At 45.8% G+C, this 23,138-nt stretch overlaps 1 protein-coding gene across 1 annotated transcript; it reads right to left on the bottom strand.

Annotated features, from left to right (window-relative positions):
- Positions 1-58: 58 nt before the first annotated feature.
- On the bottom strand, positions 59-20,422 carry TNNT1 (troponin T1, slow skeletal type). Its single transcript, XM_083472077.1, has 11 exons — positions 20,400-20,422; positions 18,454-18,486; positions 15,116-15,137; positions 11,785-11,845; positions 10,779-10,895; positions 5,308-5,385; positions 4,211-4,324; positions 2,673-2,782; positions 1,284-1,374; positions 1,131-1,171; positions 59-325 (listed from the first exon to the last, which is right to left on the bottom strand). The coding sequence occupies exons 5-11, from the start codon at positions 10,875-10,877 to the stop codon at positions 280-282; spliced, it is 579 nt and encodes a 192-aa protein (XP_083328203.1). The 5' UTR covers positions 10,878-10,895; positions 11,785-11,845; positions 15,116-15,137; positions 18,454-18,486; positions 20,400-20,422; the 3' UTR covers positions 59-279.
- Between the last annotated feature and the right edge of the window lie 2,716 nt (positions 20,423-23,138).

Genomic DNA, 23,138 nt, shown 5'->3' with positions numbered 1-23,138 from the left:
GGATAAAGATACAGAGATTCTACATTCTTTCCACCAATAAAACACAGGGAGGTTGTACTCACTGGGGAGGTACCACAGAGGGGAGAGTTTGGTTTATTGGGTTTGGCTTGTGACAAAGAGCTTGTTACAGGCACACATGACAGGGGTGAAGAAGAATGGACAAAAGGCAAGCTGGTCAGCTTTCAACATAAAACAGGGCAGGGGAAGCAATGGGATGCTGCAATCAACAGTAGCTCCCAGATCTCTGCATGAACTGTAGGCGGGTGGGTGTCGTCTTTTTTACTTCCAGCGGCCACCAAGTCTGGCTTTTCCGGCACCTTTCTTGCTGCAAGGAAGAAATGTACAAGTTGTAAAATGTCCACATTCACCATCTATCTATCTATCTATCTATCTATCTATCTATCTATCTATCTATCTATCTATCCACCCAAGAAGACTCACACCCAGCTCTGTGTACTGCTTGCATATATACAGTATGTATCTGAAATATATTTTGTGAGGGAAACTCAAGCTAAGCAGTCGCAAGACCAAAATATGACACAGCAAATTTCCAAATATGAAATGTTAAAGTTTGAGAGAATGCTACAGCTGAATTTCAGCTTCCAATTGGTGCAGATCTTGAGATTTTGGTGACCTGGATTCCAGCTCTCCAAAATAGTATTTTATCTATTTATTCAGAAAATTTATATACCGCTTGATTGTAAAAACAACAGCAACCCCCAAAGCAGTTTACATAAAGATATAACAATAAAATCAAGGAAAAAATTGCAGCTGTACTTTAAAACATGCAAAAGTTAAAATACTAAAATGCTGAAACAGATTAAAATGACCCCAAACTCCTAAGCATTTGGGTAAGCTTGTCTGAACAAAAATGTCCTTAGCAGGTGCCAAAAAGAGGATTTTTAAAATACATTTTATAAACCTGGCAGTTGTGGACTTTATGAATTCATGAACAGTTCCATATGAACACTAGAACCTGTTCCTCAAGCCGTTTCCACACTGTGGATTCTAGTTGTGAAAATGCACAAGTTTTGTGGCCTTAAAACATGCGGTGGGTGGGTGGGCAATGGGATTTGAGGGCAGAGTAATTTGTGTGTGTGTGTTGCTGCCGGAACCACAAGGTCACTCACAATTTCTGGGCGTGGCTGATGCGGTTGTAAAGAACATTGATCTGGAAAGGAAGGGAAAACACACAACACAGAGAGGGAAATTGATGTTAGTATCATTTTGGCAGCAGGGAAAGTTCCGTATCCAAAAGTATATTTCTTTTTCTCCCTCCTTACCTCATACTTCTGACATTTGTATTTTTCCATCAGGTCAAATTTCTCTGATTCTAGTTGATGGATCCAGTCATGTAGCTCCTTGGCTGTGTCCCTGGACAGAGAGAGGCAAATTGCATTGGGGTTTGGGGGACTTATCTGATTAAAAAAAACCCCTCCCCCCCAACATCCCTCATGCCCCTCCCTGGCCAGGCACTCAACAGTGCCAAGAACTGCTGATGGCCATGGTGGGGGCTTTGGCCAAGCCACCTTCCCTGGTCCCCTCCCTCCTCTCTGCCATTGCTGTCAACTCATGGTGCTCCTCTGCCTCATCTTGGCTGCCAGACAGAGCCAAGGGCATCCAGGCAGCAGTATCTCCTTCCCCGCCACTGCTGTGTCTGCTTTGGGCTGTTATAAGACTTTTAAGGTCTCAAATATAGAATAAATGTTCATATATGCACACATATCTAAATATATGAACTATGTGTCTGGAATAGTATGGGAGAGCAATCCTGAAGCCATTTTGACTCTCCCATTGACCTCAAGTATTCCTCTGCAGTAAGGGAGGCAAATGGGGAAAGCCTTCCCATTGTCTTTTTGCTTGCAAATCCTGTCTTAAGGCCGCATTTGTGTATGAATAGGATGAGCCTGTGACCTGGACTCGGGAACTAAAGTATTAACCATCACAAAAGAATGGCCAGGCTGCCCAGGTAATGCAATCAGTGACCATTATCAGGTATCCTGGCAGGCGGGATTTCTGCTGGAGACCGCCTCCTTCTGTGATGTATGTATGCTGTTTCAGGGAGTTGGTCTTGGGCTACAGGGAGGGCAATTTCAAAAGTCTATATAAGGGCTTGAACACCATTGTTCAGGGTTCTCCTCCCTCCTGTGTGTGGTGAGTGGGGACCCTGTTGCAACTGTTCCCTGAATAAAGATCAGGCTTACTAGCCGCTCTGCTTTTCAATTTACAGTCGCACCTCAGAAGTCGAACGCCTTGTGAGATGAACGTTTTGACTCCCAAACGCCGCAAACCCAGAAGTGATTGTTCCGGTTTGGGAACGTTCTTTGGAACACGAACATCCATTGTGGCTTCTGTGGCTTCCCGAATGTTTTGGAAGTTGAACGGACTTCCGGAACGGATTCCGTTCGACTTCCAAGGTATGGCTGTACTCTGGTTGGCGCCTGCTATTTCTCCTACCAATAAGGAACGCACTTAAGGACTCTATACGGGCTCTGGGATACCCCATAAGGGAAAAGGAGCAGCCCCCCCCCCCTTATAACAGGGCCAAAGTGTGAGGCACCTGAATGAGCGAGCTGCAATGGTGAGGGGGGCAGGGTCAAGGGGGCTCTTCTATGGGGGACCCTTGCAGGGGACCCTTGGCGCCAGTCTTGCAGCTCCACTCTGTTACCAACCTCAGCTGTTGTTCGCTTAAGTTCTCTACATTGAGCGGCTTCCTTCGCTCTGATAAGATCCGGATCTTCATTTCACGGCCTGTCTGCCTCTTGCCACGTTTCTGCTCGGCCTAAGAGAGAGAAACCAGGTGGGAAGCGTGTGCAAAAGGGAGTCACCTAGGGAAAACATTTTAAACCAGGATTTTGACCCTTAATTTGAAGGCTTTTAAAGTATTTGCGGCCTCTTTTGGTGTTAGAAGGATCTGTGAGAGCTTGTATTTGCAGAAAATGCTTTTGTTTTTTAGGTTTTTATTGATTGTGTTTACTGTAACTGGGATTTTTTTTTTGTATTTTTACTGTGTTTGCAAGCTGCTTACAAACTTGCCAGAGCAATCCGTGAACCAAAACACAGCTACCCTTCAAAAACTGGCACTCATCTGAATTTTGCAGTTCTCCAGCAAAACATTGTTTACAAAAATGCATGTATTTGGAAACGGTGCACATCGATGAATATATTGGTGAAAATAACATAAAATTCAATAGGAGAAATTTGCAGTAAAATGCTGGAGAATTTTCATTGGGAACCTCCCCCCCCCCCAATATATACAAAAAGAATTTGCAAATTGCTGCAGTGTGAAGAACCAAAATGAAGAATGGAAAAATGGGGAAAAGGAGAGAAGCAAGATGCACAGATTCTTCCAGCCCTAGTTGGGAGTCCAGAAACATCTGGATCGGCTACAGGTATCTCTCTACCCTCGACAGACTGAATTGCAGGAAAGGGATGGTGGCTGCAATTGTGAAAAGAGCCACTTGATGGCATCGTGGTGATATTATATATTCCGTCCCTTCCAGAAGATCAGGTGGGAAGCAGATTCTCAAAGGCTTGAGAATAGTTGCAGAGGATGAACCTGAATAGATAAGGTGGACATCAGGTTTTACTTGGGGTTAGGGTGAATTTGCTCTCTCCAGACTGTTCAGCTCACATCTCCCTTTCCCTGTTAGAAACACCAAATATCCCCCAAACTTTAATAAAGAATGGGAAAAATTTATCTGGGAGACCACTGTAAGCAGATGAAAACATTAGCAGGATTGCAATAACACTGGTAATGTAGCAGATACTATAGACAAAATGGAGTGACATAAAATATGGATTATGGAATAATATGCAGTCGCAAAGGTTGACAATTGGACCCACGGAAGGGAAGGTGGGAAGTCCAGAGATTCGGAGAAATCTCTAAGTGTGACTATGTACTTTGTATTGTTAGAATTCTACACTTGTAAAAGTAAATAAAAATTGTTTAATAAAAAGGTGAAAAATCAAAAAAGAGAAAAAATAAGCGCCAAATATCCTATAGCAACACTCCCCACCCCCCCTGCAAAGCACGCCCTCTACTATGAAGCTATGGTTTTGCAGTGAGAAATTAGCTAGCACTGTACACCTTTAGAACAGGTCCAATTGGATGGCATGCAAGTGGTTGAAATATTAGGAAGCAAAGCAAAGCAAAGACTGTGATTATCCAAAAGAGTAAATCCCTCCTTACTGTTACCCAGCAACTTACCTTTACCAGGTACCCGCCAAAATGAGCCCCCATATTGGACAGCACTTTCTTCTTCTTGGCATCATCTTCTGCCCGTTTCTTGGCCTCCTCCTCCTCCTTCCTCATCTTCTCTTCCTGCACAGGGCGACCGTGTGGAATCCATTATCCAATGGCAGAACAGGGAGGGGCAGGGAACCTTTTTTCAGATTAAGGGTAACATTCCCAACTGGGCCACCACCCAGCAGTCACACGACAGTGGTGTGTGTGTGGGGGGGGGGGAATGTGGGCAAAGCAACCAATGTAAATCTCACCTTTTCTAGAGCGGGCTCATTTCATACTCTCCAACATGTCACCAAGTCAAATCAGCGTGTGCATTTTTCAGGGCCACACTCCCGTGGGAGCCACATGACTCGCACAAGATCATGACCCCCCAAAACGGGCATCTTTCGGGGCCCTTCTCTCGTGGGAGCCAAAAGGGGACATCCTGGGAGCTAGTAAATCTAGGATATCCCACTTAAAGTGGGACAGTTAATGTAAGGTTACCAGATTTTTTTCAATGAATCCGGGGACACATTTTAACTTCAATAGATTTTGTATGTGGTAAAGGTAAAGGGACCCCTGGCCATTAGGTCTAGTCATGGCCGACTCTGGGGTTGTGGCGCTCATCTCGCTTTATTGGCCAAGAGAGCTGGCGTACAGCTTCCGGGTCATGTGGCCAGCATGACTAAGCCGCTTCCGGCGAACCAGAGCAACACATGGAAACGCTGTTTACCTTCCCACTGGAGTGGTACCTATTTATCTACATGCACTTTGACGTGCTTTCAGACTGCTAGGTTGGCAGGAGCAGGGACCGAGCAATGGGAGCTCACCCCGTCGCGGGGATTCGAACCGCCAACCTTCTGATCGGCAAGTCCTAGGTTCTGTGGTTTAACCCACAACAGGACTGATTTGTAAATCTGGGGGCTGTCCCCAGGATATGAGCATATGAAGTGAAGTGTGGCTTGGGGAGAGTCCCCAGGGCCGGGCCGAGAACGCTAGAGGGCCGCATTTGGCTCCTGGCCTGAGGTCCCCCACCCGTGAGCTGGAATGGGAAACTGCCAGGCAATGGCAATACTCACGGCCAGTTTGTTCTGCCGCTCCCGTTCCTTCTCAGTGCGGACTCGCTGCTGCTCAGCACGTTCCGCCCGCCGATGTTCCTGCCGAAAGACACGAGAAATGGCTCAGACCTTTGCGGTGCTCAAGGAGAAACGTGAAAGTGACTTTGTAAACAACACCGACTACTAGGCAGGAGAAGCTTCTGAAAAGTAAGAGATGTTCAACAACAGAACTTGGGAAATGGGAGGCGTTCCTTTGCCAGGCACGGAACCTATCTGGGATGTTGCAGTCCAAGGGTTGTCAAACCAGAGAGCGTGAATGCCATGGTACCCATGAAGTCTTTCTTCCCTTCCTTTCCTGAATGGTCCTGTGGAACACCCTTGTCACTTGGGATAACCATGTATATGACTATTTCTCTTTTTCCAGTGCTGGTGAACCAGCACTCTTTTTGTCACACAACCTGCGACATCTGAATATTCTTCAGTAGATTCTGCAAGCGAGCAACCCTGTTGCTGTTTCGGATTCAGCATTTAAGAGCTTATGCCTACACAGCTAACCAACCACTAGGTGGGAGCAAAGAACAACCATTCCCTGCACCACGGTCTGTCTTTGTGTTTTTGCCATGCTGGCTAAGGCTCATGGGAGCTGTAGTCCAAAAACATCTGGAGAGTGCAAGGTGGAGCAAAGCTGCCCTAGAGAAAGAGAGATAGACCCTAGATCTCCAAAGTGCATTCACCCCAAACATAGACTTCATTTTTCTTCTCTCTCCCCCCTCCTTCCCCTTCTTTCCAGCTGCCAACATCTGTCTCAGACTCCACCTGTTTGTAAAAGTTTGAACCTATAGATTATTATTTTAAACGAGCCTTTTGCAGATCTGAGCACTGTTCATATTTCCATGAACCCAACAAAGAGGTGGCCAAATAGCTAAGCCTGGAAGAGGGGAAATAAAATAAAAGGGTGGGGGGAGGTCAAAAAGGTAATGAAAGGAGTGAAAGCAAAAGAGGAGAGAAGGTGGTGGTTTAAGAGAGAGAGAAGCCTTTTCATACTGCACAGATCTGCACACTTGTTGTTGGTTAGTCGGTTAGTCGGTTAGTCGTGTCCGACTCTTCGTGACCCCATGGACCAGAGCACGCCAGGCACTCCTGTCTTCCACTGCCTCCTGCAGTTTGGTCAAAGTCATGCTGGTAGCTTTGAGAACACTGTCCAACCATCATGTCCTCTGTCGTCCCCTTCTCCTTGTGCCCTCCATCTTTCCCAACATCAAGGTCTTTTCCAGGAAGTCTTCTCTTCTCATGAGGTGGCCAAAGTATTGGAGCCTCGGCTTCAGGATCTGTCCTTCCAGTGAGCACTCAGGGCTGATTTCCTTAAGAATGGAGAGGTTTGATCTTCTTGCAGTCCATGGGACTCTCAAGAGTCTCCTCCAGCACCATAATCTGCACACTATTCCCCTGCATATCTTGAGAGCAGGGTGGGCTCCCCAGAGAGAGGTGCACCTAAGCTCCCTTGCGCACTTGGAAGAGGAACCTGCACACATTGCCTGGCTACCCAGAGCAGTGAAGGAGTGGCCTGGGCACAGTGTGCGGATGGGCAGACAGGCTCCTAGTCATTCCAAGGCAGAGCAGAGAGTCGTGATTTTCGTGTCCCCCTGTGCTTGGGACCTTGGCGGGGGCCAACACGACCAACCCCTAGGTACACCGCTGCACCCGGATCTCACCAGACTGTAGCTCTCATCACCCCTAAGCGTTGGCCTCGCTCTCTGTCGTGGTGGGAGCTGGAAGACTCCAAGAGCATTGGGGGGGGGGCACAGGCTCCCCCACCCATCCTTTAGACCCAGACCTTGATTCTTCCATGCTGTGACTTTCTTGGCTGCATCTGTGTCAGGCTTCAGGGAATCTGATCCCACCCCCACAGTAGGCTACCAGGAATAGACCAACAGGGAGAGTTCTTACCAAAGTCTTTTATTCAAAAATCACAGAGAGAGGCTTAGAAACGCTTAGTAAACTCTACTCCCCCTTCTCTCCTCAATCGTCAACAGCACCACCCACCTTACGGTGGCTGATTAGGGCCATTTGTCTCTGAGCCCTTTGCTCTCCTACTTTCAATGCTCGCCGGGTTCTGGGAGAAGGGGGGTTTCTGGAATGCTTTCTAGTGATAATGTGTCAGCCAGCTGCTCCAGCTCTGCTTCCCGCTCCTCCTCTCCCATTATTGCCCAACTCTGCTCTTCATCTGCCTCTGAGCCGTGACCTTCCTCAAACCACTATTGTAAATCTATACTGTCTTCCTCTTCTCTGGAAGGTTGGGGGGGGCGGGGAGGCGGTCTCCACCATTCCTTCTCTGTACAGTCCCTGGCAGTCTGGCACTCTATGTATGGTTTTGTATTTCCTGCTTTTTGGCAGCCAGAATGGCTCTTCTAAGCCAACCCAACGGGTTTGGTCAACAACAACAACAACAACAACAACAACAACAACAACAACAACAACAACAATTTATTATTTCTACCCCACCCATCTGGCTGGGTTTCCCCAGCCACTCTGGGTGGCTCCCAACTGAATATTAAAAACACAATATAGTACAGCATTAAACATTAAAATCTTCCCTAAACAGGACTGCCTTCAGATGTCTTTTAAAAGTACGGTAGTTACTTATTTCCTTGACACCTGATGGGAGGGTGTTCCACCAGGTGGGTGCGACTACCGAGAAGGCCCTCTGCCTGGTTCCCTGTGCTTCATGTCTTGCAGTGAGGGAACTGCCAGAAGGCCCTCGGAGCTGGACCTCAGTGTCCGGGAAGAACGATGGGGGTGGAGATGCTCCTTCAGGTATACAGGACCGAGGCCGTTTAGGGCTTTAAAGGTTAGCACCAACACTTTGAATTGTGCTTGGAAATGTTGAAACATTGAAATAATAGGCTTGCAAGGGAACCTTGGAGGTTATTTTGCTCAACATCCAGCTCGCTACATGATTTGCAACACAGGATGCAGCTACAAGATTCAAATATTGCTGGGGAAAGTGTGCCAATTTATATTTGAAAGGCCATTTCCCATATGTCTCTGGAACTGGACGAATACATTTTACCCACATTTTGAAATGTCTCTTAAAAATACCTCTCAGATCCTTATCTACACCACTGCTGGGTTAATCAACATACGCTTGCAAGTCAAGTCGCCTGTAAAAACATCAAGCAGGTCAGACCCTTTGATGTAATCTTGAAGAACAGGTTGCGTCTCTCTCTCTCTCTCTCATATAAAAATTTGCCTTTCTGTGTAACCTTAAAAAACTTCTTTCCCCTCTGGGCAGCTTCTTAGCCGCCAGCATTTCTTATCAACCCCCCCCCATACCCCTTGCCAAAGACTCTCCTCCCTGGAAGAGAGGGGAGTGGTTGTGGGCGGGAGCCCGAGCACCACCCCTAGCAGGGGGCGTTAGCCCCCTGCCTCCACCTCATCTGGCTGGAGCCCACGCCCCTCTGCAGGCATCCAACCAGGTGCCTCGGAGGGGGCGTGTTCAGCAGCCTTTTGCTGCGGTGCCAGCCTCTCCCCGGCCTCATTCTTCGCCGTCGTCTCGTCGCGAGTCACCCACCCTCCACTCCCTTAGAGTTAGGGCTTAGGTCATTGGCCTTGCTATGGACCTTAGGTTGGTCACCCTGGTTGTCTAGGGGGCCTGGTTGGAGTTTTTCCATTTGGCATTAGGCTTTTTGGTTTTTTCGCCTACCTCACCTACCAACTTTTGTGGTATTGGTGGGTAGGTTAGGCATTGGAATGATGTTTTGTGGTGTGTCAAAGGGCTAGGTGTGGCCATCGCCTATGCCTTCAATTTTTGGGTATTCCGTTAAAGGAATCTGGCGGTTGTGTGTTCTGTCCGATGCCTGCTTGGCGGGAGGCCATGGCACGACCCTCGGTGACATCAGGGGGGAGCCTATAGTTGGATTAGCATCAACAGGCTCCACCTACTGGTGAATAAACCCACTTGTTTTAGAGATCCAATGCCTAAGCCAATACCTTTTCACTGCTGTAATCAATAAAGTTGTGGCCTTTCCCATGCCCATTAACCTTATATCATGTGTCCTTGTGTATTCATTTCGCATCGCGGGGGTCGGGTCCTCGAACCACAACCCAGTATTTGCCTTTTAGGGCCAAACTGGGCATAGCAATGAAGATCCCTGAACCGCCAGCCTTTTTAAATTTCTGAAAAAAAGCAGCTATCTGTACCGATACGTTTTCTCAAATGGAACAAATAGCAGTGGGTGGTGGCACAGGTATCAGAAAAGTAACACAGAGAAGGGGTTAAAGAACAGCGGTGGAATTGTTTTTCCTAAGTGCAAGATGGGTGGTGCTGGTTTCATTTCAGGTGTGTTTGTGTGCGTGAGAGAAAGAGAGAGAGAGAAAGAGAGAGAGAGAATTAAAGGTCTCATGGGCTACATTCCCAAGTCACATCCAAGCTATACATTCAAAGCCCATCTGTGCCACTTAACAGTCATATCTTCCCCAAAGAATCCTGGGGAAATTTATTTACCCTTCATAGAGCTACAGTTCCCAGCATCCTTAAACAAACAACAGGGTCCAGGATTCAAGTGGGGGAAGCCATGACTGTCAAAGGGGTGGAAGAGTGCCTTAAATGTATGACAGTGGATATTGCCTCCCATGCCTATAATTAAACAAAGGAAAAACCACTACTGTCATTCCTTGGGTTACAGTCGCTTTGGGTTGCGTGATTTCAGGTCGCGCACTGCGCCGAATCCGGAAGTACCGGAACAGGTTACCTCTGGGTTTTGGCCCTTGCGCATGCGCAGAAGTGCTAAATTGTGCTTTGCGCATGCACAGAAGACGCAGCACTGCGGGTTGCGGACGCTGCAGGTTGCGAACGTGCTTCCCGCATGGGTCACATTTGCAACCCGAGCGTCCACTGTATGTGATTGCCACGACGCCCTTAGAAGTAGGTGGTGTGAGCAGGTAAACTGTTGGACCACTGACCAATTTCAAATGAGCCACCCAATGCAGGGATGGGGACACCTGTGGCCCTCCAGATGTTCTGGGACTCCCAACATCCATCAGTCGCAACAGCATGGCCAACAGTCAGGGATAATGAGAGATGTGGTCCAAAAACATATGGAGGGTATCAGATTGGGGAAGACTAGAGATGAAACTGGTGGGGGATTTATTCAGGTGTGGACAGCCTTGTGAAATGAATGGGGGCCAGTCTACACACAATACACAGGTGTGTGTGTGTGTGTGTGTGTGTGTGTGTGTGTGTCTCCACACTGACCAGAGGCCCCTCTGTTCCCAGCTACACACAATCCTTTGCTGCCCAGAACTCACAATCCTTTAATAACATTTTGACAGATAAGGAATAGCAGATTGTATCGTTTAATGTAACAAACCAGAGGGGAAACTGAAGGAAGTCAACGGGAAGGGGAAGAATGTATGTTTGGAAATGGTTTTGATATTTGTTGTTAGAAAAGAAAACTAATTAAAATTATATACAAAAAAGAAGAAGAACTCACAATCCTTGACATGAGACCAACGAGCTCCTCCTCTTCTTTCTTCCTCTGCTCAAAGTGCACGTCAATGAGGGTCTGCAGCTCCAAGAGGTCCTTCTCCATACGCTTGCGGTGGATGTCCTGTCCATCAGGCAGAGGGAGAGGTTAGCTTGAAGGGGATGAAAGTCAAGCAGATAGTCCTGTGCCTGTCTCTGTGGGCTGGCCTAGGGTGGACCCTTGAAAGGTATTACAGTGGTACCTCAGGTTACATACGCTTCAGGTTACAGACTCTGCTAACCCAGAAATAGTGCTTCAGGTTAAGAACTTTGCTTCAGGATGAGAACAGAAATCGTGCTCCAGTGGCGCGGTGGCAGCAGGAGGCCCCATTAAGCTAAAGTGGTGCTTCAGGTTAAGAACAGTTTCAGGTTAAGTACGGACCTCCGGAACGAATTAAGTACTTAACCCGAGGTACCACTGTATATGGCCGAAGAAAATTCCACTTGTTGCTGCAGGACTTCTAATAGTACAGGAGGACATTTGGTCTTGCACAGAGACAGACCACAAGTCTCCTAGTGCCTGCTTGCCCACTATCTCTAATAAGTTAAGGCCAAAGTACATGTTATACACACTGCGGGCATTGTCTTTAGAAATTAAAAGCAAATATAAATGGAAGAAAGGACTGTTTAATGGTTACATTTTCATTTCCAGCTATTTTTCCACTTAGGAACCACCTTGTTTTTCACCCATGGGGAAAAAAAGACCTGTATTATCACCAGCTAGTGTCTGTAGATGTAGCTGCTGTTGCCGCCACGTGTGTATAGTTGCTAGCAGAGCATCAGGAAACTTCTCTTCTGAGAACCAATTTAATTACTAAGGTTGACTGAGGAGGGCATCTGTGCTAGTAGGCTAAATGTCTGGTCTATCGGCAGAGGCTGTTTGTTTGAAAGGCTTGGGGCTGTCTGGGAAGTGATGCAAAAAAGAAAAGAAAAAAAGCGGGGATTAGGACAGTTTAATAAAACAGAATACTCACATCGAAATCTACTCTCTCTCCCTCAGGGATTTTTGGAGGAGCCAACTGTGGAACCACCGGCCTTTGTGTGCAAATACAGACAAGGAAATAAAAATATAGTTAATATCTGAAAATGCTACTGACCTTCTCCCCACCACCCCAAAAAAAACACTGCCAAAAATTAAAACAAATCTCTGCTACCACTTCCCTTGAATTAGACATGTCAAAGCTAAAATGAATTGCTGTGAGTGTGTTTTGTTTTGGGGGAGGGGGAGAGAGAATTTTTAAACTTGTGTATCAAAAAGCGGAATCTTCAAGTGCCAATTTTGTGTTGGGTTGTCCTTTTTTTTCTTATAGAAGGATCAATATTTACTGAACTTATTCATCACCTTAACTCACTCTTTGCACCGTACAGTAAAAAAGAAATGCATATCAAATAGACAAACAACTGCACATAAAATTTAGAATTTAATTGTAAAAAAATCAGTGCAGTCACAACAAGCTGCTCTAGTGATCACACAAAAAGTCATAACATATTTATTTTTTTGTAAAAACCGTCTCCTCCCAACTACATAACACGATCACTATGAGATTAATCAGCTAATCTAATCAGGCCTCCACAGAATCAACAGTTAAAAAATAAAAATCAAAGCCCATCAACACTCAGAAGGTTTTGTAGAAATTCCCAGGTGTCAAAAAGGGATATTTATGTATGCCACTACTGCAGTTTGTGTTTTTCGTTAGTCCAAAAATGGAAAACGAGCAAGGTCCCAGCTAAAGAAGAATGGCAACTTAAACTGATGGAATATGCACAGCTTGTGGACCTAACATATAGAATAAGAGAACAAGAGGAATATATGTTTAAAGAAGATTGGAAAATGTTTATTGAATATATGGGGGGAAATTGTGTACATTTGAAAACGTGGGCGGCATTAAGATAAATTCAGCAGTGGAAATAAGATTTGATGGATGTAATAATGGAGTACTGAATGGTTTAGTTTATATAAAATGTGCTGGGATTTATGTTAAGCAAAATGAACCATGGAAGAGGTCTTCCGGGTTAGCGCGATCGGCTAATGGCGGATTCCCTCTGAGCTTCGGAGGGAATCGGCTCCGTGGAAGAGGGGTCCTGCCGCGGCGGCAACGCGAGGACCCTCAGAAACCACAGGCGCGGAAGCCTGTGGACTTGGTGACTCGGTGGGCACCATCTGCGCCCTCCCCGACCCACGAAGAAGCCTTTTTAAAGGCTTTGGAGCGGGTGACGGAGAGTGGCGTGGTGCTGTGAGTAGACCGCTTCTTCTACGGAGTGAAGCCGCGAGCCATGGCCGGAGAGCGCTGACTTCTTCCTTTGAACATTTGGACTGCAAAAGTAACAACCCGTGAGTAGTATGGAAATTGGACTTAAAATCCTATTTTTAAATTCGGCACGACCGGGGGATGCGTTAAAAGGAAGTCCGCCCCCCGTCTTGTAGACAACTTAAAGCAAGAGTTGGATAACTAAGGTCGAAAGACCACCTTTCTCTTTGTGAGATAAAAGTTCTTAATTCCACGATTTGGTACTATAAGTATTTCGCTGGAGGATAAAATCTGATTTTAAGGAGCTGATGCGCAACCCCCCTGGATCCGGGAGCGATCCGTGAGAGAGCCTGTTGAGGAGATATAAAGACTTTGACAGCTGTCAAATGAGCTGTCAAAGTTAGAAAAATTGGCTTTTTGTTATCTCTGCTGGTTATTTTTGATACATTTGACTTTAAGTCGCTTGAAAATAAAGAAAAAATAAAAACAAAGTAACCAGACTGTTGGAGAAAGAACACTAAGTAACCAGAACCCCTCTAGAGGGGGTTCTGAGACATTACAATGGCGGCAGATGGAAAAATACAGGCTGAGCTGGATAGAATGTTCTTTCTCTTGGGAAAATTACAAGATCAGAGTGAACCTCTGGCCACAGATGTTATGACCTTGAATTTTGAAGTAAATAATCTTGTTGATGGTGCCAAGGACTTGACTCAAGAAAACTTTGCAGCTGAACAAGAAGAGATATAGGCAGACTCAGAGGAGTGGGAAGGAGGAGCTGAAACGTTGCAGGTGAAAAAAGACAACCAGAGGCCTGAAAAAATGGATTACAAAGGAAACAAGACCTGGATGATGAAAATTTGGCTTGAATTTGAGAATGAAGATTGGAGAGATCTCCCCATGGGGAGATCGGAAGACCTATGGATTACAAATTTGATCAAGGTAAAAGTTGGAGCTTTTGGGTCATTTGGGACATCTGGACTTAAAAGGAATAAGAAATATGATTTGGGCTCCACTTTTGAATACGGAGGTCTGGTTGGAAGAAACGTAGACCCCATTGGGACAGAGCTTCTCCGAGATTTGATGCTTATTATAAAGGACTACCAACAAAACTGGCAGAGAGGGACTGAAAGAGATTTGAGGGCTTCGGACGTGAGGGATCCGGGCTGAGAGTTGACGGATTGATGGATATTCTTTGGGGATCGAAACCGGGAAAGGGGGGGCGAGAGTTTTGGAGTCCAAAGGGTCTAAAATTATATGTTGGGTTTTTTTTGTTATTCTGTTTTGTAAATATTATAAAAATTGGGAAATTCGTGGAAGGGAAACTGGGCCGACCTTAGAAAAGTATGTAAAGGGTGTGTATTTTGGTTTAATGGAGCTTTACAAGCTAAATTTGGTTAATTAAGAAGAAGTAAGTAAAATATTAATAAGGCAAAAGTTGGAGATAAGAACTTGCTGAGTTAATTATTGGAGTTGGGAGGCAGGAAAGGGAGGTGTGGGGAAGTCAGGGAAAGTGGTTAAGAAATTAGGGATTTGAAATTACATGTGTTTGTTTTTGGGTTTGTACGCGTTTTGTATGTCTGAGTTGTGTATTATCTGTGTTTGTGTAAATTGAGAAAACCCAATAATTTTTTTTTAAAAAAACCCCAAAATGAACCATGGAAAGAGAAGAAGGGATGTCATTGGGTTGTTTAAATGAATATTCTAAAATGTAAAACAGAAAATTTAATAAAAATTATAGGGAGTGGTAGTGGTGGGAAACACTCAAAAGGTTTCAGGGCCTTTTAAAAACTAGACATTCTAGGCAGTGATTCAATAATTACTGCCTTCCCTCACTGTGATGATACCACCCTGGGCAGAAAACCCTCTTGACTTTCAACCTGTCAGGCCACTTACAAAGACGCAGGAGACTCTGATGGGGGGGGGGAGGGAGGGAATGGCAGCAACTCTGCCTTTGTGTACACACCGCTCCTTCCACCCTCTAGTGAGAACGTCAGCATCCAATGCTCCTGTGGTCAATGAACTTCTGTGGAAGAAGCACCTTATACCTGTTGCTTACCTGGGCCTGGGGCGTTCTTCCTCTGCGAGAAACAGAAGGCAAAGAATGGTCATTAATAGATGCAGAACAAATCGTCAACAGGCTGTTACAAAGACAGCCAGCTCAAAAAACTCTGGAGGGCAGGAGGAGGGTTGGTAGAGCTGAGAAAGGCTTCTGCATGAGACCCTGCAGAGATGCTGCCCGTCAACAAGTGTACACAGTACGGAGCTAGAGAGACCAATAGGCTGACTTGGTATAAGGGAGCTTCTTACATCCCTGTGGCTGTCAGCAAGGCACTGTCTCTGGGGCCCTCCCAGCTCCCAAGAATTAGATGCCCGCATTGAGAATTCTCTTTTACTGCCTCCAGCTGTCTTGCGTTCCCCCCTCTGTAAAGTGAGAACAGCTCCCCTGCAGGGCTGGTGGGCTCTTGGCCAGGATTAGGAAATGGCTGACTTTACTGCCCTCCGGAGCTAGCTGCGGAAGTGGGGTTTCAGCTACCATTGGTGAAGCACAAACCGTTGTGTTCTCACAGAGATATACTGTACTTTCCCATGTATAAGACAAGGTTTATTTTTAATTTAAAAATTGTGTAAAAAATCAGGGGCTGTCTTAAACACGGATAGTGCATGGGGGGGATGTGGGATTGGTTGCTGCCGCGAGCCGGAGATTGTCAGTGGCTAATGGGCGTGTTATTGGTGGCCGCGGCAAGGGCTGGTGTTGATTGGCTGTCGCTGCGGCAATTGGGTGGGTGATTTGCGGCTTCTGCCGGCGAGGGGACAGGCGATAGGTGGATTTTGCAACGCGTGCGAGTGGCAGCGTAGGTCAGGCGGGTGAGCGATTTTTACCGATCCCCCCTAAAAAAAGCTGAACAACTCTGGGCCACCCCCTGAAAAAAGTTCAAGAAGTCTGGACAATCTCCCCCCATTTTCTTAATTTGGAGTCCCCCCCCCAAAAAAACCAAACACACACGGGGGCGTGTTATACACGGAAAAATACGGTATACCGGTATCTGACTGCAGGTCAATTTGAAAGGTATAGATTGTTGAACTGGAGGAAATGAAGAATGTAATACCGAAATTGTGTCGTGACGAAAGAGTTGATGCATGGCAGTGGGGGTACTGGGTCTCTCTGCCTATCGATCCATCTGCAACTCTGAGGATGACACTTGATGTAGCTGGTGGACTATAGTCCACAGAGGCTCATGTCAACCTTCCCCATCTTGGTGCCCTCCCAACATTTTGCACTAGGACTCTCATCAGCCCCACCCAGCAAGAGACTGGTCTAAAACAGCCTCCTCAAATTATTCATGATGTTTGGTGGGGGTGAAATGGAGGTGGGGTCAATGGTTGTGGGGGGTTTTTTTGGGAGGGAGGAGTAAGGTGAAATTCTCCAACAGTTCTCAGAAAACTCTCTTCTCAGACATGTCCATCTCATTTAATTTTGAATGAAACTCTGCTGTTAGTTCATATGGTTGGTTGGGTGGAGGGAGCAAGGGGCTAAGAGAGTGGTCCATTGTTTTCTTCAAAGATATTAAAATGATATCAAACCATAATACAACTAGATTAGGGTTGCCGTACATGTGGACATACCCAGAATACTGCAGTCGGAATCAGGAAAATCCGGACATATATGCAACCCATGTTGGCATACACATCTGGCCAATAATAATAATAATAATAATTCTCAACAACTTTTGTGTCTGGATTTTCACTTTTTGAAATATGCAACCCTAAACTAGATCCAAAGTTGCACCCAAAATTCAGGAATGGTGAAATTTTTCACAGAACCCAAAATTGGGGAGGATTCTCATTCAGGGGATGTTTATTTATTTATTTATTTATTTATCTATCTATTCATTTATGAATCCTTTCATTTACTCATGATGTTCTCCAGTGGTTCAGGAGGAGCTAAAAAAAGAAAGTCAACTGCCACAAACTTTTTCTTTTGAGAAATTTTGGCTCAACCCTAGCTGAAAGCAGAACGCTTGGCTGTACAGCAGGTAAATATTCCAGGGTCGGCCTAGAGGAATCCAACCGAAATTTCAGGGCTGTTGGCAGGTGAGTCCAGACAGACACCAGACAGAAGACGGTTTTCATGATCATGGTCACAGGCATGTCCATAGGTACTGGAAAATATCTTTTACCCACATCTGGGCTTAGATATGTTGCTTCCCTTATAGACATGATGGGGGTGCACATGTTCTCAACACAGATACATAGAGAAAACACATGACATGCATGTATCCAGAACATGTGTGGCACACGGACAACACCAGAGGCCTGTAGATATATCTCCACAAAATATATCAACAAGGCATATTCTGTTAGGAACCTGTGCACATCCTCCTGCTTTGAGGGGTGTGGATGGCTGGGGAGATAACTTCTTGGAAGTCAGAAATACCTCACGGGAGCTGCCGGAGGTGTGTGCGTATGTAAATAAAGCCTACTATGCATCAGAATGAGGCAGAGCTTTTGGCCTAGTATTTCATGTGAGAAGGGCAAAAAGAAAACCCCCTCAAAGACTGAGGGCAGAAGGTTGGCTAGCCTTAATTTAGACATAGTGGCCAAGGTCTTTTCCATTCTCTTTTGTAAAACCTTGTGGCAACTTGTAAAAGCACCAGAGCTCTCCACGTTCTCCTGACAGTGTTTCCTGGACCAGAACACCCATGAGAATAATGTCCTCGGATATTCTTGGGTAAAAAAAACCCCCATAGCTGCCTCTGTGGGTGTCATATGGCAGAGAGCAGTTCTCATTTATGAATGCTCCCCTACATTAACAACTCTTTACAAGTAAGACAGACAGACAGACTGACTCACTGACTGACTACCTACCTACCTACCTAGCTAAATAACTACCTAACTAACTAACTAACTAACTAACTAACTAACTAACAGCTAGTGCAACTGGACCTCTTCAGGCCTGGTGTCTTAGCTGCATAATGGCAGATAAGTGTTTCTGTAGGGGAGCACTCAAAAGCAACCCTTCACCCAAATCAGGAATGAGGAATCTATGTTGTTGGACTGCAACATCCATCAGCCCCAGCCAGCACAGTCAATAGCCAGGGATGATGGGGGTTGTACTCCAACATCATCAGGAGAGTCACAGGTTTCCTAGTCTCTAAGATATAGCCTCTTCTATCACCTCATCATGTGTAGAGCAGGGCATCAGAGACCATGTGTTTATGCTCTCTTTCCAGCCATTTGCCTGAGGTTGTGCGGCCTAGCTCTGCCCATCACCAGGCTGTGACATGCCAGATTTTGCTGGAGAGGAGGGGAAGTAACGTTTTGACTTGCCCCCTCCTGGTTTGGTGTCCCCACCCCCACCCCAAAAAGGAAGAATGGAGTGAAGAAGAAAGATACCTTGTTCAGCAGCCTGCTCAGGTTCGTCAGCCACTGCAAACAACATATATCACAGGGGTCAGGAGGACGGGGAACACAGATGGAGCAAGGATGAGGTGGAGCAAGGAGAGAGAGGGAAGTTGTAGGGTAGAGACCCAAATAATGAGAGAAATGAAAAGGCAGATCAATCCATCTACAGCAGAGGTGAGGAAGCTCTAGTCTTCCAGACATTGTTGGACTCCAGTTCCCATCATCCTTGGCCATGCTGACTATGGCTGATAGGCTTTGAAGTCCATCAATTTCTGGCAGGCCAAAGGTTCCCAACCCCTGATCTACAGGTTGTGGATAAAAATGAGAGGGAAATGTCATTAAAATAAAAAAGACATTCGCCAAGGGGGAAAGCGGAGATATGTGGCATAGCTGTCAACGTTTCCCATTTTTTAAGGGAAATTCCCTTATTCCGAATAGGATTCCTCACAAGAAAAGGGAAAAGTTGACAGCTGTGATATGTAGGCCACTTCTCTCCATTCAAATTGAGAGTAATATTGTTTGTTTGGCCTTAGCGATGTCCCCATGTAGCAAAATTTGAATGGCTACACAGTGCATTTTGTACTTTATGTGATCCCTGATTGGTACTGTGATGCCATCATTCTTTCTCTGCTTCTTCCCCACAATGGATGCCTTCTAATAATAAAAAATGGCAAGAAGAAGAATAGGAGCCATTTCCCAAGAGGCACAAAAATATTGAAAAGAACCATTTACACTTCATGGCTCAGCTTCCATTTAGAATAATACATGATCCTCAGAACTTTCCAGGTGCACAGGGATTGGTACCAGAGGACAAAAATTTGAAGGGGGAAAATAATGCTTGGTTATAACTGGAAGGCAAAAGTAGCCACCGCCATCAAGCCTTGTCGCCTGGTTAAGCAAACGGGTTGAAAAGGAAAGAAAGAAGTTACGAGCGTAAATAAAGGGCTTCAAGCATCTAGGAGGTGGAATGCAGATTGTAAAAAAAGAAAAGAAAACAGCATTGGACCCAGTTATGAGACAGAGTTGCACATATGCCAGGGGCTTGGCAGAGGAGGAAGAATGGTGGAGACTGCCTGCCCATCCCGACCCTTCCAGGTAGAAGGAGGAAGAGGAAGACAGTCTAGATTTACAACAGGGGTTTGCGGGAGGTCACAGCTCAGAGGCAGATGAGGAGAAAAGTTGGGAAATAATGGCAGAGGAGGAGCAGGCAGAGCCAGAGCAGCAGCTGGCTGACACGTTGTCACTAGAAAGCATTCCAGACCCACCACCTCCCAGAACCCGGCAAGCCTTAAAAGTAGGAGAGCAAAGAGCTCAAAGACAGAGGGCACTTAGCGGCACCCATAGAGGAGGTGATGATGGTGACAAATAAGGAAGTGGGAGAGAAGGGAGGGTGTAGATTCAATCGTGACTATGCCATTATCCAAGAGGCTGAGTTCTATAGCCTCTCTCTGTAAAGCTTGAAATAAAAAAGGGCTGTAATAAACTTTCCTTGTCTTTATACTTTCCTGGGCAACCAGCCGGGAGCTGCTGACAGCATCCTGACAACATGTGACGCTCAAAAAAGTGGCCTGTGAATTTCATAACAATAAAGGGAGGCTGAGTCATCCCAGGCTGAAAACCAGAAGGGAGAAAATTTGTGAATAACAGCAGGCAAACCTTTCAGGCATGGGGGGGAGAGAAACTGGACATCCTGTGTTTACACAGGCCCCCTTTCCCAATTGAAACAACCCCATTCTCCTCCCGGAGAAATGGAGCCCTGACCCCAACTTTTCTGAATCTTAGTCACTAAGATTTGGAGCCACCGTGGGAGTCAGGAGCATTCTTGGTTCTACACCAAGTAACTCTGTGAGAGTGCCTTAGGCCTGAAACAAAACAAAACAAAAAAGGATGCTCAGCAGGAAGAGTAGGGAGGGAATAGACGTGTGGTATCACCTCACCTTCTTCTTCAGCTTGTTCCTCTTCTTCAAGAAAAAGAGAGAGAGAAAGAGGGGGGGGGGGAGAGAGATACCAAAGAAAAAGAGAATGAGACAGAGGGAGGTTATCAGTTCGGCAAGGGTGGTGTCAACAGATATGGGATATTGGTTGCTGATTACCGCAAGTTAGGGGAATGCTTTGGGAACAAGGTCTGAGTGGGAGAATGGCCTGCCCTGTAAGACATTCTGCTGGAGGAAAAAGTTCTTACAAACAAGTAAACACACACACACACACACACACACACACACACACAGGAGAGTTCAGGACTGGAAAGAATGAGGGTTTCACTTCTTGCTCTGCAAGAAAAAATATCAGTCTAAGGGCACTTCCAGACAACCTGTTTACCCAGCATTCATCATAATTTGTTTGGAGGGAGATTAGATGAAGTTGACTGTTTCATTCATTCTGATTTTTTTTTTTGTGGGAAGCTTAGATGACATTGCACCTCAGCTGGTGTGGGTTTCAATTTTGGTTGCTGGTCATGGCAGAGGCAGGCAGAGAGGAACCTGGAGGAGCTGAGATAAAACTTTGTCATTTGTTTATTTTTTTTAAAAAAAGAATGAATCGTGAAAAGGGGGGGGAGAGATGCTACCCAGATGAATTATGCCCTCCCCGCCCCCACCCACATAGCTGTGGAAGGCCAGGTGTGGCTTACAAGGGAAGAACAATGAATGGAGAGCATTAAGAGCTGCCTGCCTGGATGTACCCTAGGAATGCCATCAGGAAAGACAAACAAATCTGTTGATAAGCAGATGCCAGTATAGAAAAAATATGCAGTGCCTTTTTAAAAAACACAAAAGCAAAACATCCACAGCCAGAAAAGATTGTGGAAAAGATCACAACTGATCACGAGTATTAATGGATGACTTAGGAATCTCTTACCTTCCTGCTGCTCCCTGGTGAGTGGGAAACGGGGTGGCAGGGAAAGAGAAGGAGAGAAAGCAATGGAGACATATATTAATGCGTCCTTGATGTTGAACTGTGGGCACATCTCAACACCATACAGTTAAATAGTCTTGAAACAATTTTGAAATGTACTATTGGATGTTATTCAGACATCCAACGGTGTCCTGTTGTGCCAGAAGCGGCTTAGTCATGCTGGCCACATGACCTGGAAAACTGTCTGTGGACAAACACCGGCTCCCTCGGCCTGAAAGCGAGATGAGCAGAGCACCACAACCCCATAGTCGCCTTTGACTGGACTTAACTGTCCAGGGGTCCTTTACCTTTACCTACCTTGTTTGGAAAGTGTGAATTCACCAGGTTCGCTTTTAAATGAGAGCTGAATCAGATTTCTCCCCCATCCCTAGTGATTTGGGTATCAACGCATGACTTTCACTCCATGGGCAGCCCAGCTGGGCACAAATGGGAAATGCCAACCCCTATGTGTGGTGCTTGGGAGTGCCCAGAAGCACTTAGCAGGCAGCTATTGAAAGCAGAACTCTGGATTAGACTGGCCTTGGCATCATCCAATGAGACAAAAATGTTTTTGTGTGTTTTTATGTGCCAAGGAATAGCTGGTCCATGTGGGTATCTTATGTATGCATGCCCCATGCCTTCCCAAAGTGTCAGTTCTCGGGTTTCTTTTCACAGAAGGCATGGCAATTAAACTACTTCATGTTTACAGGCCACACCACGAGCTCCTTTGTGCAGCACTTTTGGTCTGTTAAATGTGGACATCCTCTCGCCCGCCCCTGAAGTCAAGCTGGATGTTGTGAGGTGTGATCAAGATCTCTGCTGAAGTCTTCTGACACAGTGTGTCCACTTCACCTTGTAATTGCATGTGAAGCTTCTTCTCTTACTCATGAAGAATTTCTTAATAGATCTTTAGGGCAAATGGGGCACGGCCCCGCCTGACCTCACCCAGCTTCCGCTTGCTTGCTTTCCTACCTACAATCAGTCCAGGGAGTGGCACTGCTGTCAACCTCGTCCTCCTCCTCCTCCTCGTCCTCCTCCTCCTCTGTACTGGCACATAAAGAGAACATCTCTTCACTCCTCCTCTGTTTCAGTGCTGCCTTGAAGAACTCAGCAGGGAAGGAGATGGGGCAAAACTAGAATTGGTTGCTCTGCCTGTCATTCAGCCTGGATTCAGACATAGCATAGCCCTGGGAAGTACAGCAATAGCAGGACTGCAGGAGGAGCAAAGCAGCTGTGATAATTGCTCCAGGAGCTCACAGGTTTGGTTGTTCAAACTAAGACATGGTGTGGCTTAGTGTGATCTCTGACCTGATTTTAATCCTAAAATACACTTGGGGGGGGGGGTAAAGTCTAAAATACACATTTTGGTACTTTATTTGAGCCAAGAACTATATCACAGAACTTGGAGAACTGAAAAATCTGAAGGATAATTCTGTTCCAATCTGTGTATTAGTCCAGGATGTACAAATCATCTTGTTTCTCTTAACAATTATTATTATTATTATTATTATTATTATTATTATTATTATTATTATTATTATGTATTGAATTTATATACTGCCCTATACCTGGAGGTCTCAGGGTGGTTCACAGAACAAAATCAAAATATAAAACCACAAAATATATAATCAAAACAAAAACAACAGCAATCCAGTAACCCCCTCCCCCAAAACCCCACATTTTAAAAGGGCATAGAATGCCAATCAAATCAACCAAATGCCTGGTTAAAAAGGAACGTTTTTGCCTGGCGCCTAAAGGTGTATAATGAAGGTGCCAGGTGAACT

The sequence above is a fragment of the Podarcis liolepis genome (genome assembly GCF_965112155.1).
Source record: "Podarcis liolepis genome assembly, chromosome: 13".
In the NCBI taxonomy this organism is placed as follows: Eukaryota; Metazoa; Chordata; class Lepidosauria; order Squamata; family Lacertidae; genus Podarcis; species Podarcis liolepis.
The sequence above is the reverse complement of the archived record's forward strand: the minus strand, read 5'-3'. Positions and strand labels throughout refer to the sequence as shown.

Bases quoted from the DNA above. Each gene is read 5' to 3' on its own strand.
- TNNT1 (XM_083472077.1), bottom strand. From the start codon at position 10,877: ATGGAGAAGGACCTCTTGGAGCTGCAGACCCTCATTGACGTGCACTTT. The intron at 2,783-4,210 runs GTAAGTTGCTGG...TCTCTCTCTTAG, and splicing joins TTGGCGGGTACCTGGTAAAG to GCCGAGCAGAAACGTGGCAA. The intron at 326-1,130 runs GTGAGTGACCTT...TCTTCCTTGCAG, and splicing joins ATCAGCCACGCCCAGAAATT to CAAGAAAGGTGCCGGAAAAG.